General features: G+C 51.9%; 1 protein-coding gene across 4 annotated transcripts in view; it reads left to right on the top strand.

Moving 5' to 3' along the window:
* The window catches only part of SLC22A23 (solute carrier family 22 member 23), a 157,898-nt gene that overhangs the window by 112,739 nt on the left and 30,054 nt on the right, over positions 1 to 15,105 (top strand). For all 4 annotated transcript variants that reach the window (XM_070583977.1, XM_070583978.1, XM_070583979.1 and 1 more), the window contains one exon: positions 7,096 to 7,264. In XM_070583977.1, coding sequence (XP_070440078.1) covers positions 7,096 to 7,264 — 169 coding nt within the window. The remainder of the gene's footprint in view (positions 1 to 7,095; positions 7,265 to 15,105) is intronic.

Genomic DNA, 15,105 nt, shown 5'->3' with positions numbered 1-15,105 from the left:
TTGCCGAGCTGGCCCGGCTCAGAGGCCCCTGCCCTTCCCTGGGGACGGGGAGGGGACGGGGGAGGGGCCAGCGCAGATGCTGGGCCTGGGCGGGGCTTCCGGCTGGAGCGCAGCCCTGCAGGGGGCGCAGGTGTCAGGGAGAGAGACAGGGACCCTCACCCAGAAGAGACTCTTCGTCCTTCCAGGTGGCCTTATCGGCTTTCCCTGCCAGCAGGGGCTCTTGCAGAATGAGGATTCTGTCATTTGGGGCTTGTGCACCGCATCGCTTTAGTCAGTTCTGCCCAAGTTTTGCCTAAAACACAGGCTCCTAAGGTCCCGTCCGGAAGAACTGAATTCACTGGAGTCAGTCTCTTGTGGCGTGAGCCTCAGAGGCCGCCTGAGGTCTGCCAGGACAGCGGCAAGCAGGAGGCCTCCTAGAGCGGGTAGACGGTGTGGTGGCACGATGACACTCTGCTCCGTGGAGCAGGGAGCAGGAGCACAGAGAGCTTGGGTGGCCTCACCGCCGGGAGGAGGCAGGAATGGAGGAGCCCGTCAGCCCACAGCCTGGGCCTCTGCCTCCCCTGCAGGCATGGTTCCTCGTTCTCTGGCGTAAATATTGTCAGTCCACCTCACACGCTTCTTCACTGCTAGCCAACCCCCATCCAGAAAGATCCTATAGACTCATTTTAGAGAAGCTAGGAACACTTAGTGATCCCAGGAAAGTACAGACTTCAGCACACATACACCCAGACTTTTAAAAATATATTTTAAAAAGATTAAAGGTTGTGTTTTATTCACTACATATTATAGAAGGATGGGCCATGTCTTTTCAAGACTGGTTCCAAAAGTGTTTTTTTAAATTAAAAAATCATCATCCCCAAATCCAGTGAACAAGCAGTCAGGTGAATGGGCTGGTGGGTGGGGGAGGGGAGGGGATGTGCAGACTGGCTCTCAACTGGCAGGCAGACCCCTGTGACGTGGGGGCCGGGGGGCAGGGGTGATCTCTGACCTCGTGCCCCTTCCCCAGAGGCTTCTGCATGTCCTGCCACAGAGCTCAGCTCTGGTGCTGAGCTGCGTGTACCCACAGGAGACTCTGTGTTATGTGAACAGCGTGTCTTTTTTTTTTAAATTAAGTTGTATAAGCTAGGAGTTTCTAAAGTCATTCTTTGGCAATACCAGCAAAACCATGGGCTTTTAAAACCCATCAGATTGAATAAATGAGAACACAGTGCTTTTGGTCTGGGCCACAGGAGGACATTCTGTCTGGAGGCGTTCCTGGTGGACAGGTCCGGGGGTGTTTGCTAGAAGAACTTCGTTTTTCTCTGTAGTAGTCACCTGACTTCTAGATTCCCCTTGTAGCACCTCCCAACTAGCCAGATTCCCCCAGAAGTGCCCTGTCAGCAGCCCGTGGAGTTTGTAGAGGCCGCACTCAAGAGCTCCTGGTTCGGAGGTCACAGTGGAGCTGGACTTGGGTGATGGAGCCACCTGGACCCACCCTTGGCGCCCCATACCCTCGAAACCCTTCATGCAGGCCCTGTGGCGCATTTCAGCTCATTCAGCTTTGACGCCATCACTTCAAGTGGGAGAGGGTTTGAAGTTTGGTCCATCTGCATAGAAAGCCTCTTAGTGGCTGTGGTGTAGGATCACGGAGTTCCCAGCCGATGGGGCTGTGAGGAGATGTGTGTTCCCTGTTCAGACCGGCCCTCGAATTCCTGGTGGGGAGGTGGTCAGTGGAACAGAGCACCCTCTCCCTAACCTTTGTGCTCCCGAAGCAGATAAAAGCCATCATGGTGTTTTCTCCTTCTTCCGCAGTTGACAAAATCCTGTCTGAACTCTGCAGTTTTATTCTTATGTCCTGCTCCCTGACTCTTCAGCTTCCTTCTTTCTGCCCAGCTTCCCTCTGCTGGGGGATGCCTGTGCCGCATGTCCTTGTCTGTTCTCAGTGCTGTCGTGTCGTCTCGTCTTGGAAACAACTCTAAGGGCCATCTCTGCACTAAACAGAGAGTGGAGGGTGCTTGCCGCCTTCACGAACTTTGACTTGGATGCCTCCTTGAGCCTGGCAGTGCCCTGCGAGTCTGGGAACCAGGTCCAGGCTGGCCTGGGAAGAGGAGTGGGGCCAGGAGGCGCCGGTCCCTGCTGGCAGCACTGTAGGAAGGCCAGGTGGCCGGGCTAGCAGCTCCTGAGACAGGGCTTCAGGGGGCCCTGTGTGACCCAGCGTGAGTGCAGGAAGCCGGACCCTGCATCAAGGCTCAGCTGGAGAAACAGAGCCAGGAGGACATTTTCTGCAAGGACTTGGCTTAGATGATTGTGAGGGCAGATTAAGCAGATCTGAAACCCGTAGGGCAGGCCAGCAGGAAGGGTAGGCTGGAGCTCAGGCACGAGGTGAAGCTAGCTGCTGCCCACAGGCAGGGTATTTTCTTCTGCCCCAACAAAGCCTCAGCTGTGTTTTTAAAGTCTTGCAACTGATTGGGTCAGGCCCACCTAGATTACCTGGGATAGCTTCCCTTACTTAGTCAACTGAGTGTAGACAGTCACATCTATAAAAGATCTTGACAGCAACACCCAGGTTACTGTGGTTCGGATACCTGGGAACTGTAGCCCAGCCACGTTGACACATCAAACCGGCCCTCACACCCTCCTTCCCAGGAGCCACTGTGGGGCCGGCTGATGACCCCCAAGCTTCGATGCCTCGCTCCCCTCGGGTCTTCCTCCCTGACACCTGAAGTGACTGATCTGAGCAGCAACTTTCTTTTCCTCCAGGAAGTTCTAAGAATCTGAAAGCTTCCGAAAAGCAAATGTTCCCCTAGTCACAGCCCAGCGCCGCATTCCCAGCCGCGCTCACGCAGGGCCTCAGGGCCACACTGTTGGGATCACGGGCTCCTGTATTTTTATAGGCCAAGTGCCCCAGTTAAGTCTTAATTACATGCTGTTTAATTCTCATAACCTCCAGTAATTTCTCTGCTTATGAACACGGTATATCGAGCTTGTAAGAACAGCTTTTAAGCCTTCTCCCGTAGGGTGTTAGGGGAAAAGTCACTTTAACAATGGAAATTTTTGATGTGGTTTTCTTGGATTCACTTAGTTCTGTCTTTTAATTGATGGGTTGTTTCTAGGTCTGAGAGAATCTCCATTAAGTGAAATATATAGAGAAGAAGGAGTGAGATTCTCATTGTAGGTTGTGTCTCTTTCTCAGTCTTTTAGAACAAGTCTCAGTCCTCCCCTAAATTCACCAGATCAGGTGACTCCTGAGGTCAGATGAGACCAAAGAAAGACGTGGCGATAACTACCCTGTTATGTCTGGTTATAATGGGTGATATTACTTGCAGGAGCTCACTTACAAGCCTGTTTTACAGATGGTGAAGCAGAGGCACAGAACTCCTAGGTGACTGAACCCAGGTCACAGTTTGCAAGTGCTGGGGTGGGATTCGAACCCAAGCTGTCTGGCTCCAGAGTCCAGGCCTTAACCACAGCGGTGGCAGTGCTACACACTGGACACTTGAGATGCTTCTGTGTTTGGATCTATGAGGCATCACCTAAGATGGTAGCTTTTGTGACCCTTAATTGCCTTACCTAATGAAGGGGAGGGTGCTGACCATAAGTGAAAATCTAGGATGACTTCAGGTTGGCCCCATTGGCAAAGAAAGTGGCTCCAAAAAGTGTGACGCAGTGGACAGCCCAGGCCTTCCACAGGTGCTGCTGACTGGCTGGCAGCTCAGAGCTGTGGACACCTGCCTGTGGTGACCTGTTCCACACGGTGCCCAAGGCCTGAGGGGCGGCTGGACTGGGCACACCATTCCCTGCTGGTGGCGAGTTTCCCTGCCTTTCAAGACCAAGTCCAGTGGCACTGGCCAGGTGGCTGTGGACATCTCCATGGCGTGTGGACATTCACAAGCTGCTGCTGTTTGCAGCGCTGGGAGGAGGCCCTTCGTGGGCAGAAGCCATCTGCCTACGGACCCCGTCCGCTCCTACCCGATGCCGAGACTGAAGGCTTTGATGTTCGGGTGCACTTCTTCCTCTGCCACTTCGGAAAAGCTGGTTTCTCATCATCCAAAGGGAATGTGTGATTAATGGCAATCCTAAAGTGCCTGCAGTTCTTTGATAATTGCTTTTTTTAAAAAAAACATCTTTATAGCCACCTTCAGAACATAGTTGATTTCAGGCAGTTTGGAGAAAATTTCGGGTGAATCAAGGCAAAAAGGTCATCATCTGCCACTGTTGTACTTGTGTCCTTGTGTCAGATCGCTGTGTTTTTCCATTGCCCCAGCAGGAATGCTCAGGTGCCATATATCTGCTGCACTGCTCTATGTTTTTCTGCCTGATGAAATAAAGGAAAATCTCTGCTAGGATTCCTAGCAGAAACAGGAGTGGAGAGGTCAGAAAATGATTTTACTTATTCAGCTCTCATAGATGTGTGTCTGGGAGGCAAAACCACTTCTCGTGCTGTGGGTGATGCTCACAGTTCAGGGGAGTGTAGTCAGGCCGTGCTTCTCACTGAGTCATCTGGGGATCTCATTAAAATGCAGATGCTGATTCTGTAGGTCTGAGTGGAGCCTGAGGTTCTGCATCTTTAATCAGCTCTCAGGTGATGCTGGTGCTTCAGGTCCAGGTAACTAGGAGTTAGAGGATGCTCAGACCACTCACAGGAGAGGAGGGAGAGAATCCTGCAGAAGAAAGCTGTGACAATTTAATCATTGTATTAGTGACAGTAACACTAATGTGTGTACTGGTCACAGCATCTCATTTGCATCAAGAGGAGAGTGAGAAGTCAGACTATGGAATCATGTGCTCATTAAGGGACAATTTTCCTTTGTCATCCACAAACCTAGACCCTGCTTTGGACAGTGGCCTCATAACCCTGTGTGTGATGTACAGTGTAGATTAGGGTGTGGGATTAGATGTCCCAAAGCGGGGCTGTGGTAAGGGATTGTAGTTGCACTATTTCCATACTTATTGTATCACAATTGGAGAGAGAGGTCGTGAGAGGGAATGGCGAACTGTGTGCAGTGCCCGGCAGACCAGCACACCACCGACGTGGAGCCATTGTGCTGTGTTGATGTCATCTGTCTGAGGGTGTTTGAAGGTCACCTGGGCGGCAAAGTGCAACATTTTCTCATCTGACCCTGGCCTGTGTGAGCCCCAGAGCTCTGAACTCATCCCAGCTAATGCAGATTTCTGGTTTCATAGCAGCAAATCTGGTGCTTGAGCTGAATAAGTGAAAACTAGAAGCTGCAACTGTGAGTCTTTTCTAGGAAGACCCTGATCTCTTTATTATTTTTCAGAGCAGAAATGCCAGATCCTCTGTGAGCGCCTGAGCCCGACTAGGAAGGAATCTTTTAAGCCTGTGCATTGAAAGGAACAACATCACCGTAAATGGCCAGGAGAGGGCTGTTTAATCCTTTCTTCCTAATTAAATGGCAAACAGTTCTTTATAAGCGATCTTCAGTGAGCCTGGGCTTCCCTCTCGCTCTTCAGTATCTGTGATGACGATCTATTTGTGTGCGGCACAGCAGGAACGGGAATTCTGGTGACTTTGTTATTTTTTCCAGCCAATGAACTGGTATAGGTACTGGCTGGCGTAGTGCGCTCTGTGGTCGGGCTGATTCTATTCTGTCCCGCAGCCAGTGTAAGTTTTCTCTTCCCCCCTCTAGACTGCTGCCCTTCTTATTGCCTTTCCACCTCCTGCCTGCGCTGCGGTCTCTAGACACCCTGCAGATGGGCTGGAGCATCTGATCCACAGTCTCCAGACACTGAGGCATAAGAGGTATCCTCCCTGAGGGTCTTTCTTCTTCTTTTTTTAAAAATCATTTTAACTATGCTTAAAAAAAGAGCAAGCAAGCTTTAGAGAAGACTACATATTGCAGAAGAAGACTAGCAAACAAATTTACATGCTCTGTAGGAGGAAAAAAATGTATAAAACCCAGCTGCATTTTCTCGTATTGAAGACCTTTATTACAGGATTTCATGTAGTAAAGCTGTACAGTTGTCACTTGGCTACTACAGTTTAACGTTTTCTGGCCATCTTTTTTTTTTTTTTTTTTGGTGAGGAAAATTGTCACCAAGCTAACATCTGTGCCAATCTTCCTCCATTTTGTATGTGGGACACCGCCACAGTGTGGCTTGATGAGCTGTGTGTAGGTCCATGCCCAGGATCTGAACCCACTAACCCCAGACCACCGAAACAGAGTGCGCAATCTTAACCACTACACCACTGGGCAAGCCCCTGGTGACTATCATTTTTATTCAAGGTCAAATGAAGAGCACAGGTTCTTGCAAACAGGGGGGTCGGTGGTGTCTTTCCATTCAGGAGACATTTATTGAAGGCAGATTTGTTTTGGAGCTATGAAGATGAATCAGACATGCCCCTGCCAGAGGAGCTGTCTATCTCGTACGGAAAGAGAAAGGGATGCACGACACACCCATGTCACGGGGGGCAACAGCATTCCAATATGGAGGAGGAGCTTCCAGCGAGATCACTACTCTGTGACCCGAGTCTGCATTGTTGTTTGGTTTTTGTCTTGTTCGAATAGATAAGCTGAGATGTGACGGGTCTGTCTTGGTGTCGCAGTGGGAGTAGGTTGCCTGGAACTCAGAGTTCCAAGGAGCACAGGAGTTGGGACCAGGAGGGCTAGTGCCGGTCGGTGGGAGTGAGCAGATGGACACCTGGTGCCGTGTCCAGAGGTTGAGGGGCCCCCAGGACAGCATGATGGATGGAAGGAACAGCACTGGATGGGCATGAGTGGGAACCCACTCTACTACAAGCTCAGGAACATCCAGAGAGCGGAGGACGTGGGAAGAACACGGCTGCAAACTATCTCCGTGCACACAGCGTTTCTTCGTTTCTGGGCTAAGCAACTCCCAGCTACAACATTCTTTTGCCACCGACTTGCTCTGTGACCTTGAGCCAACAGTCTCACTCCCTTCCCAGTCTGGCCTCAGCGTGTCCAGCTGTGAAAACGAGAGTGTCAAGGTTGACATACTGTGTGGGGCTCTTGTGGGGACCAGCAAGTGAAAACGATCTAGGGTTCTCGGTTGAGGAGTCACTGGCCCCAGCACACTCAGGCTCCCCAAGGCCACGGGCGGGGCACTCACATCTCTGTTGTCCCTTCTGTGTTCCAGGAATAGAGCTGTGCCCCCCTGGAAAACGGTTCATGATCACGATGGTGGCGAGCTTCGTGGCCATGGCGGGGCGGTTCCTCATGCCCGGGCTGGCCGCCCTGTGCCGGGACTGGCAGGTGCTGCAGGCTCTCATCATCTGCCCCTTCCTGCTCATGCTGCTCTACTGGTCGTGAGTATCCGCCACAGGCTTCGCGCCGGCGCATCTGCCAGCTCTCTCTGAAGGCCGGGTGCCCAGGGGAGGGCACAGGTGGAGCATGTGACTGGGGCCCCACAGTCCCCAAACTTCCTGCTAGTTTCAGCTTGGGTTTTTTGTGAGAGAATTTTCCTCTCTTTTTAAATGTCATTTTTTAAACGTTTCATCATGGGAGGTGTTCAAACATACCCAAAAGTAGACAGAAGACGGGCTGTGCCCCAGGGACCCGTCTCCCGAGCACCAGCGGTCTGCCCTCCGTCAGCTGGCTCTGACACCTGGGCTATTCTGACATGATTCGTGAGTGGATCTGCTCAGGGAGAGTTCTAGTGTTGGGGGTGGAAGTACAGAGATGCTCAAGGAGTGATTTAGAAAAGCCCCTTATCTCCTCTAGGTAGGGATGGGCGAACTTCAGCGGTGGGCTGTCTGTTTTGGTAAATAAAGTCTTATTGGAACGCAGCCATGCTCACATGTTTCCATATGCGTCATCTGCGCTGCTTTCATGTAATAATGGCAGAGTCAAGCAGGTGCAACAGTGACTATGTGGCCTACAAAGCCGAAAATATTTACTATATGGCCCTTTACAGAAAAGTTTGTCCACCTCTGCTCTAGATGAGTCCAGTAGGACTTTTAGAACCATGTGTAACTTTTAGGTTTTGGCTTGCTGACTTTAGGAAAAAACAACGAAACACACTGGCCCAGAGGGTATGACCTTGGCAACTCGATTTTTAAACACTTCCCAGGGGATTACTGTTTGGCCACGTTTGAAAACCACTGCTCTTGGATAGAGAGATGCTTAGGAAACAAAATGTGTGTTCCACCCCTTTTATAAATAACTCTTTCTCTCCCTTCCTTCCCATCCCGTCTCCGTGCAACACCCTCACCTCACCCACAAGTACAAGATACTGTAGCGTAAACTATACGTACTATACTGCATTTCTGTTATTTAGTCATTAATGAAAACCAAATTTCTGGCAAGAAGTCAGTCAGTTGTATCTTAGCCTTAAGTGTTCACTGGAGCAGAGAGGGCTGTTAATTGAGCTTCCTTTCTAGGGGCCAGGGAGGGGAAGAAAGCACCTACCTTTTAACATGCAGTGCTGGGCCTGCCCTCCCCCCATCTGCTCTCCCCGCCCCCAGCAGGGAGATAATGGTGAGCGAGATGCAGGCAGATCGCCTCTCGCCTACTGTGTTGCGAGAACCTCGGCAGCCAGCCGCACCGCAGGGGCCGCAGTAACAGATGAAGAAAAGGCCACCTCCTGGGACACTGTGCCCCTCTACCAGCGCCTCCTCCAGCCCTCTCCGCCTGAGGTTGGGCGTCACACCCCTCAGCAGGAGCTGTGCGCATTTCAGGACATCCTGCTCCCTCCAGCAGGGTCTTGAGAGGCAGAGTGGAATCCGTTCCCCAAGGCAGGATGGGCCAGCTCTGCCTCTCATCTTGAAGGAAACTCTTCCTGTTCTTCCCCTGCCACGGCCTCCGGAGCTGGGCTTCGCTTGTTTTAGAATTCAAGGGCGTTTATTTATTTAACAAATGCTTATGTAGTGTTTACACCAGACATAAATCACAAGCACTGTACAAATAGTAGATGCTTCACTCTTCCTATTTTATCACCCCGTTGTACAGATGACCAAACTAAGGTCACCCAGCTGGCCCTTGAACCCAGGCCTGCCCTTGCCACACACCGTGCTGTCTACCACCTTCCCTCAGCTTCTGTCCCTTGTCCGCAACCACCAGAGACACTTGCCTTAGGGGAGGAGCCCGGCCGCCTGGCAGACTCTCTGTGCAGGTCTGGCATCCTCCCACCCACCTCCTCTCACTCACTGGCCCCCACAGCACCCAGGGGCGCGGGTGCTGCTGCCAACTCAGGGGGCCGGAGGCCTGTGGTGGCAGGTGGGCCCAGCCTCTGGGAGACCCAGACTCCTTTAAGGGCAGACAGTTGCCTCCATCTCCTCCAGGCTTTGAGTCTCAGCCCAGGCTCTGTTCCCACCTGTCCCAGGTAGGAGGACACCTGACAGAAATGGCAGAGAAGGGTTTCCTGGAGAAGTCTTGGGGCCTGGCCCACGCGGGAAAGAGCTGGGGGTTTGTTCCTCTTATTTTTTTAGTTTAAATTTCAAAACTATATCAGGGTTTAATGACAAGCCAGGTAAGATAGTCATTCTGTTAAATATATTATAAACCCCAAGAAAAAATTCTTTGAAACACACAAATATAAAAACAAAACTTTATAGTGACAAGGGGATCCAGGGTACTTTGAAAAGTGAAATATGTGTGTGGACAGACAGATGAACGGACATCCCAAGGCACTGACACCGTGTGGTCACAGCTCTGGCACCCGGTCTGGGGAGACCTGCTCTGCTTGTGCAGATGTACTGCTGTGACCGTCATTATTTTTAATTTATATTACGATTTAAGGTGCTTGGCGCATGTCTGGCCTGTGGCATGTGCTCATAAACAGTAGCTGCGTTGTCACTCTGGCTCTCTTACCTCTGAACGGGTCCAGAAGCCTGGGTGTAACAGGGCAGGTTCACGAGGTCAGTGGGGAGAGGCGTGTTCCCCCTTTACCTACCAGCCTTGAAAGCCTCCTAAGAACCATTGACTTTTGAAGGCCATGGCGACCTCCCCTTCTCTGTCGTCTCCCTGGTTACCCCCTTCCTCCCCTGTCGCGGTAGGAAGCTCGTGGCTCCTGAAGGGTCTGCCATCCGATGGATGAAGTGGCTGCTGGGCAGAGGGAGTGAGCTGCACCATCAGCCTGCACAACCAGCTCTCAGTGACGAAACATTGACAGTCGCTCGCTTTCCTGTAACGAGCAAGTATTTATTGTGTGCCCCAGGGTGCCCAGCAGCACACTCAGTACTTTGGAGTAACTCTGAAGAGCAGACACAGAAGAGAGAGCGTTAACAAGGACCATAAACCAAACTGTGCGACGCAGAGTCACCGAGACGCAGGGTCGTGGGTTAGGGGCAGTGAAGACAAAGGAGCGGAGGTCAGCCGGATGGGATCTTCTGGTCCAGAGGGTGGCCGGACTGACAGGGACCCTCCAGACACACACACATGCTGGATAAGATATTACATTAACCAAAAAGATACACAACGCTGAGTTCCAGTGCAAGAGAGGGGAGTCCCCAGGGCCAGATGAGGAGAGCGTTCAAGCAGGAGTGACACACAAGCAGCCCGCAGTGTGTCTGAACCAGAAAGAGCCCCAAGGAGCTCGGGTTTAACACCTGTTCAGGGGGCTGGAGCTGAGATCTCAGGCCACTTCTGCACCTAGACCTGAGCTCCTCGAATCTTGCCCAGAGTGATAACAGGACCAGAAAATCTTTGCCACGGGGCCTCAGCCCCACAGCTGGCTGACTGCCCCGGACCACGGGCGGAAAAGATTCACCCTCGAGACACTGGAGCCTTCACGTCTGCGCACACATGCCTGTGTGCTCCAAATGCCAGCTGCTCTCTAAGGCTGAGCAATTAGTGAAAGGACCAGTGAAGCGCACTGGACCTCAGGGTCAAAAATGAAACCTCCCATGGGGAATCCCTGGAGCCGGGCACGAAGACTCACATGGAAGAAAACTCTTGCCAAGGGTGAGCTCACAGGCAAAATTCACAGAGCCCTTGGAGCTCCGTTGTAAGGGCCAAAAACTATAAGCTGGGGGGTTTGCATCTCAGGAACTCTAGAAAATAGAACAATCTGAAAGTTTCATTAGTTACCACTACCCCATGCCAAATGCTATTCTAGAGACTAAATATTGTAGATACTGCACCTGCATGTGAGCTTGTCTTACTCACCTGAAATACACAATCCAGTAGGGCATGTGGGTTGGGGAGAGCCCACAGACCATAAACCCATAAACAAGCAAGTCGTTTGCTTTCAAATCACCAGCACTATGAGGAAAATGAAATACCACAGTGGGATGGAGAGGAAGAAGCCGGGTGGTCAGGAAAGGCCCCTCTGAAGGAGTGGCATTCGGGCTGAGCCCTGAGGAAGTGACACAGAGTGCTGGGTGGAAAAGAGTTCCAGGCAAATGAGAACAGCCTGGGCAAAAGCTGGCTTCACTTGGCTTTTCCTGGAAGAGGAAGGCCAGTGTGGCTGGAGCACGAGAGACAAGTGGGGGCGACAGACAGGCTCAGACAGTGGGTAGGTCAGACCATGTGGGGCCTTGGGCACAATGGGTGTATTCTAAAAGCTGTGAAAACACAGTGGAGGTTTAAGCAGGGGAGGAGTATGCTCTGGTTCGTGCCCTGAGAAGATTTCTCTGTTGCTGTGTGGCGGATGGTCGCAGGGTGGGCGAGACGTGGGGCAGGCAGAGTGGCTGCCTCACTGCTGGGCTGTGAGAGACAGTGTGGCCACCGGAAGAGGTCTGACTTGAGGTGTATCCTGGAAGTGGCCCCTGTAAGACGTGCTGGGGATCTGCTGTGGCACACGAGGGTAGAGAGAGCAGTGACTGCCCATGAGGTGGGGAGACCAGAGCCCGCTGGAACATGGATGCCCAGCTTGGGAATGGTGCGTGAAGTCCTGCCCTGCGGGTGGAGCTTGCAGGCTAACAGAGATGAGGTCACCAGCTGAGGGAGAGCTTTGACGAGGGAGGTTTTTGATCTTGAGGGCAATGGAGGAGCCACTGTGAAGAGCTTAGAGGTTTGATTGAAACCACAGCCTGTTTTAAAGTGTAGGATTTATTATTATCCAGGCGTGGCAAGGCCAACAGATCAGGAGATGATGGCCACTGAGGGGACAGTTTGTCACTCTCAGTTCCTAAGAGAGGGGGCACGCCACGTTGTGAGGGGCCACATGGGGATGCACCAGGGTCAGGCAGGAGGCTGAGGGAGGGAGGGAACCATGGGCAGGAGCCTTTGTTGTGGTTTCTTTGTTGGGGGGAAGAAGGGGTGAGGCAGGGTAATCAGACTTAGGATTGGCTAGTTTGAGTAATTTCAGTGGGCTGTGGGACATAGGGGCTGTCTCTAGTTGTCTGGCCCTGGGGTGGTGAGGGCAGGGCAATAGTGGGCCAGAGCGTGAGAGCCCAGTCAGGGAGGTGGTGGGGTGTGGGCTCTGGCTCAGATGGTTTGTATTTGAAAGGTCAGCTTGCAGGTGAGTTGTCTGCTATCTCTAGGAATTGGCTCACCCTGAGAGGGGGAGTCTTCCTTCCCAGAACATCAGAAAATACAAGAAATAAAAAGGCACGATTAATACACAGCCATACGGCAGCTACAGAGTTACAGAGTGCTCTGGAAGGAAGTGCAGGAGGAGCCAGTCAGCAAGAGGTGGCAGCAGCAGAGGTGTGATGTGCCCGGGGATTGGACAGGGTTTGGCAGGGGCTGTGGTGGGTACAGGTGGATGCTGGAGATGGGGAGGATGGGATGCGTGAATGATTCGTGCCCCAGCAAGTGGAGCCAAGATAGGAGATTAGTGTCATTGCACGAGCTGCCTGGGGATGCTCATAATTTCCAGGTCCAGGCCCCACCAGCTGTTGTTTTCCTGTGGGCTTTAGGTAAAAGAAGAGCTTCAGAAGCTGAGTGGCCCAAGAGAAGGGAAGGATGCACTTGCTCAGATGTTGTTACTGCAGCATGCTTTGCAGAGTCAACTTTAGGCACATTGTTGTGACGCAATAAGAGAAGAAGAGTGGGTACTTGTGAATATTTTTATCTGAAGGTAAGACCGGAGGTCGTGGGTAAGTCCACTGATGGATGCCACGGCCTGAGGCTCAGATCACACGGCCTTTGTACCTCAGGACACTGGGACCGAAGAGAGATGCTTGCTTCATCCTTTTGCTCTAGCATTCATTGTCACTTCAGATAGGGCCCCAGAGTTTCGGTGTTAATCTAGAAGGAAGTCATACTGACCAATCCTTCTTCCGGAATAAATGTGGAATTCTTCCAGGGTCACAGAAAACAAATGAGAGGGGAAAGATTCAAGATCCAGAATACAAGAGGGAGGAAGAATCTAAGAGAAACTCTGCCTAAATATGCTGGGAGGCGGCAGGTGATGCCAGAATGGAAGAGGGTGCTGGTTGGAAGGGCTGCTGCTTCTAACTGCACAGTCATACCAAAGGTGTCCCTTCCAGGTGGCTGCAGCCTGCTCCAGGATACGGCTCAGTGACAGAGTGCCTCCTTCACCCAGGAGCCATTGTGCAAGGCACAGCCTGGGTCACTGTGTTTGGGGGTCAGGTGTGTGTTAAGAAAACATCTAGGAAAACTTCAGGGTGGAGAATCAGGAAGGTAGTCCATGGAACAGGTGACATCGGGTTGTCTGGGTGGAGCTCACACAGGTGGGATGACGCAGGAGTGAGAAGGCTGCCCACAGGTGCCTGGCTCAAGTGTTTTGGAGGGAACAGCAGGTGGTAGGAATTCTGAGAAATGATGAAGATGTCAGTGCCACTCTCCAGAATGTTGGTGTATGCCATCGCCATACCTTAAAAAGTAAATTAAGGGTGCTGACTGCATGTGATTATTTGTAAAAACAAGTATGTGGCCATCTGCTTTGGACCCAGCACATGCTGGGGGACAGTCATGATGCCGATTCAGGAAGGTCCCCAGTGAGGTCTCTCAGTGCGACATGAGAGCGTCCACCCTTCCTCATGCAGGGCTTGCTAGGTGTCGGGTGTTGTGGAACACACACCATGGAACAGCCAGGCAAGGAAGGGAAACAGCACACCTCGTACATCCTGTGCCTTTGCGGCAGATGCGCTGTAATGTGTGCTGGTTTGATTGTGTCGTGAAGTGTTGGGAACACGCTTTCCCCGAGCTCAGCTGCAGGCTTCAGTGGGAGGCAGCTCTAGCCATAACACTCTTGGATTAGGGGGGCAGGTGCTGGGGGGATTATTCCTGTTTTCAGCCGGGGAAACCAGGGCATCAAAACGCCTTCACCAAAATGCTCAGAAGTGTGGGAAAGTCATTAGAAACTGGTTTTCGAACATCAGTGGTTCTCAAAGTGCAGTCCCTGGAGCTGCAGCGTCATCACCACCTGGGAGCTTCTTAGAAACACAAATTCTCAGACCCCGGTCCAGGCCTACCGAGTCGCACCGTCTGGGGGCGGGCCTCACACTGGGTTTAAGAAGCCCTCGGGATGCTGAGGAGCGCTCAAGTTCCAGAAGTGCTGTTGTATGCTGGGCTACCCATCACAGAAGAAGCCAGACGTCCTGCCTGTAGAATAAGGGACCTGGTGCACTTCGAGAAAAGATGTTGTCAAGGAGGCGCAAGAGGAGGTCTGAGTCGGCTGTGGAGAACATACACTTCTCCTAAGAAGAGGTTTCTCGGTCCTGTAGGCAAATGAAGCAGATGCCATCCTGGAGGGTCAGTGGCCATCACACAGGACCTTGCCAGTCCAATTCTGCTGTGGACAGCAAAGTTGTCCTGATCGTCCCAGATGGCAGAAGACATAGGAATTCCTGGAACTGATGAAAGAAGGAGAAAACATCTCAGTCTGGATCTAACCATTTTCTCTGCACTATGAGAACGTAAACCTGTATTCACGTACATTCTGGAATTGTAAACTGTGGCCCGAGACTGAGGCTTGTGGGCGGGAAAGCCTTCTCCACCTTGCTGACCTGCCCTCCACGTGGTCAGCGGTGGGCATCTCTCTAGCAGTTTTTGCCCTCAGATGTGTCCCTTCACCCTGCAGGGGAGCACTGGGGGCAGTTTTCTTTCACACCCCCCAAGACTTTTAGCCGAGTACCTACCTAGGAAGGATTCTCATCTCAGACCCACGTAACTGCTTCAGGAAAGAATAGCAGATGTGGCCGAGATGCGTGAAGACAGTGAATCATTAACCCACTTCATTCAGTTGGAATTTCATTCTGAGGAGAAAAAAAGTGCTGCTGGCAATCAGTGTGATCAT

This window comes from Equus przewalskii, chromosome 19, assembly GCF_037783145.1.
Source record: "Equus przewalskii isolate Varuska chromosome 19, EquPr2, whole genome shotgun sequence".
NCBI lineage: Eukaryota > Metazoa > Chordata > Mammalia > Perissodactyla > Equidae > Equus > Equus przewalskii.
Note: the sequence above shows the minus strand (reverse complement) of the source record. Positions and strands in the feature narration are given on the sequence as shown.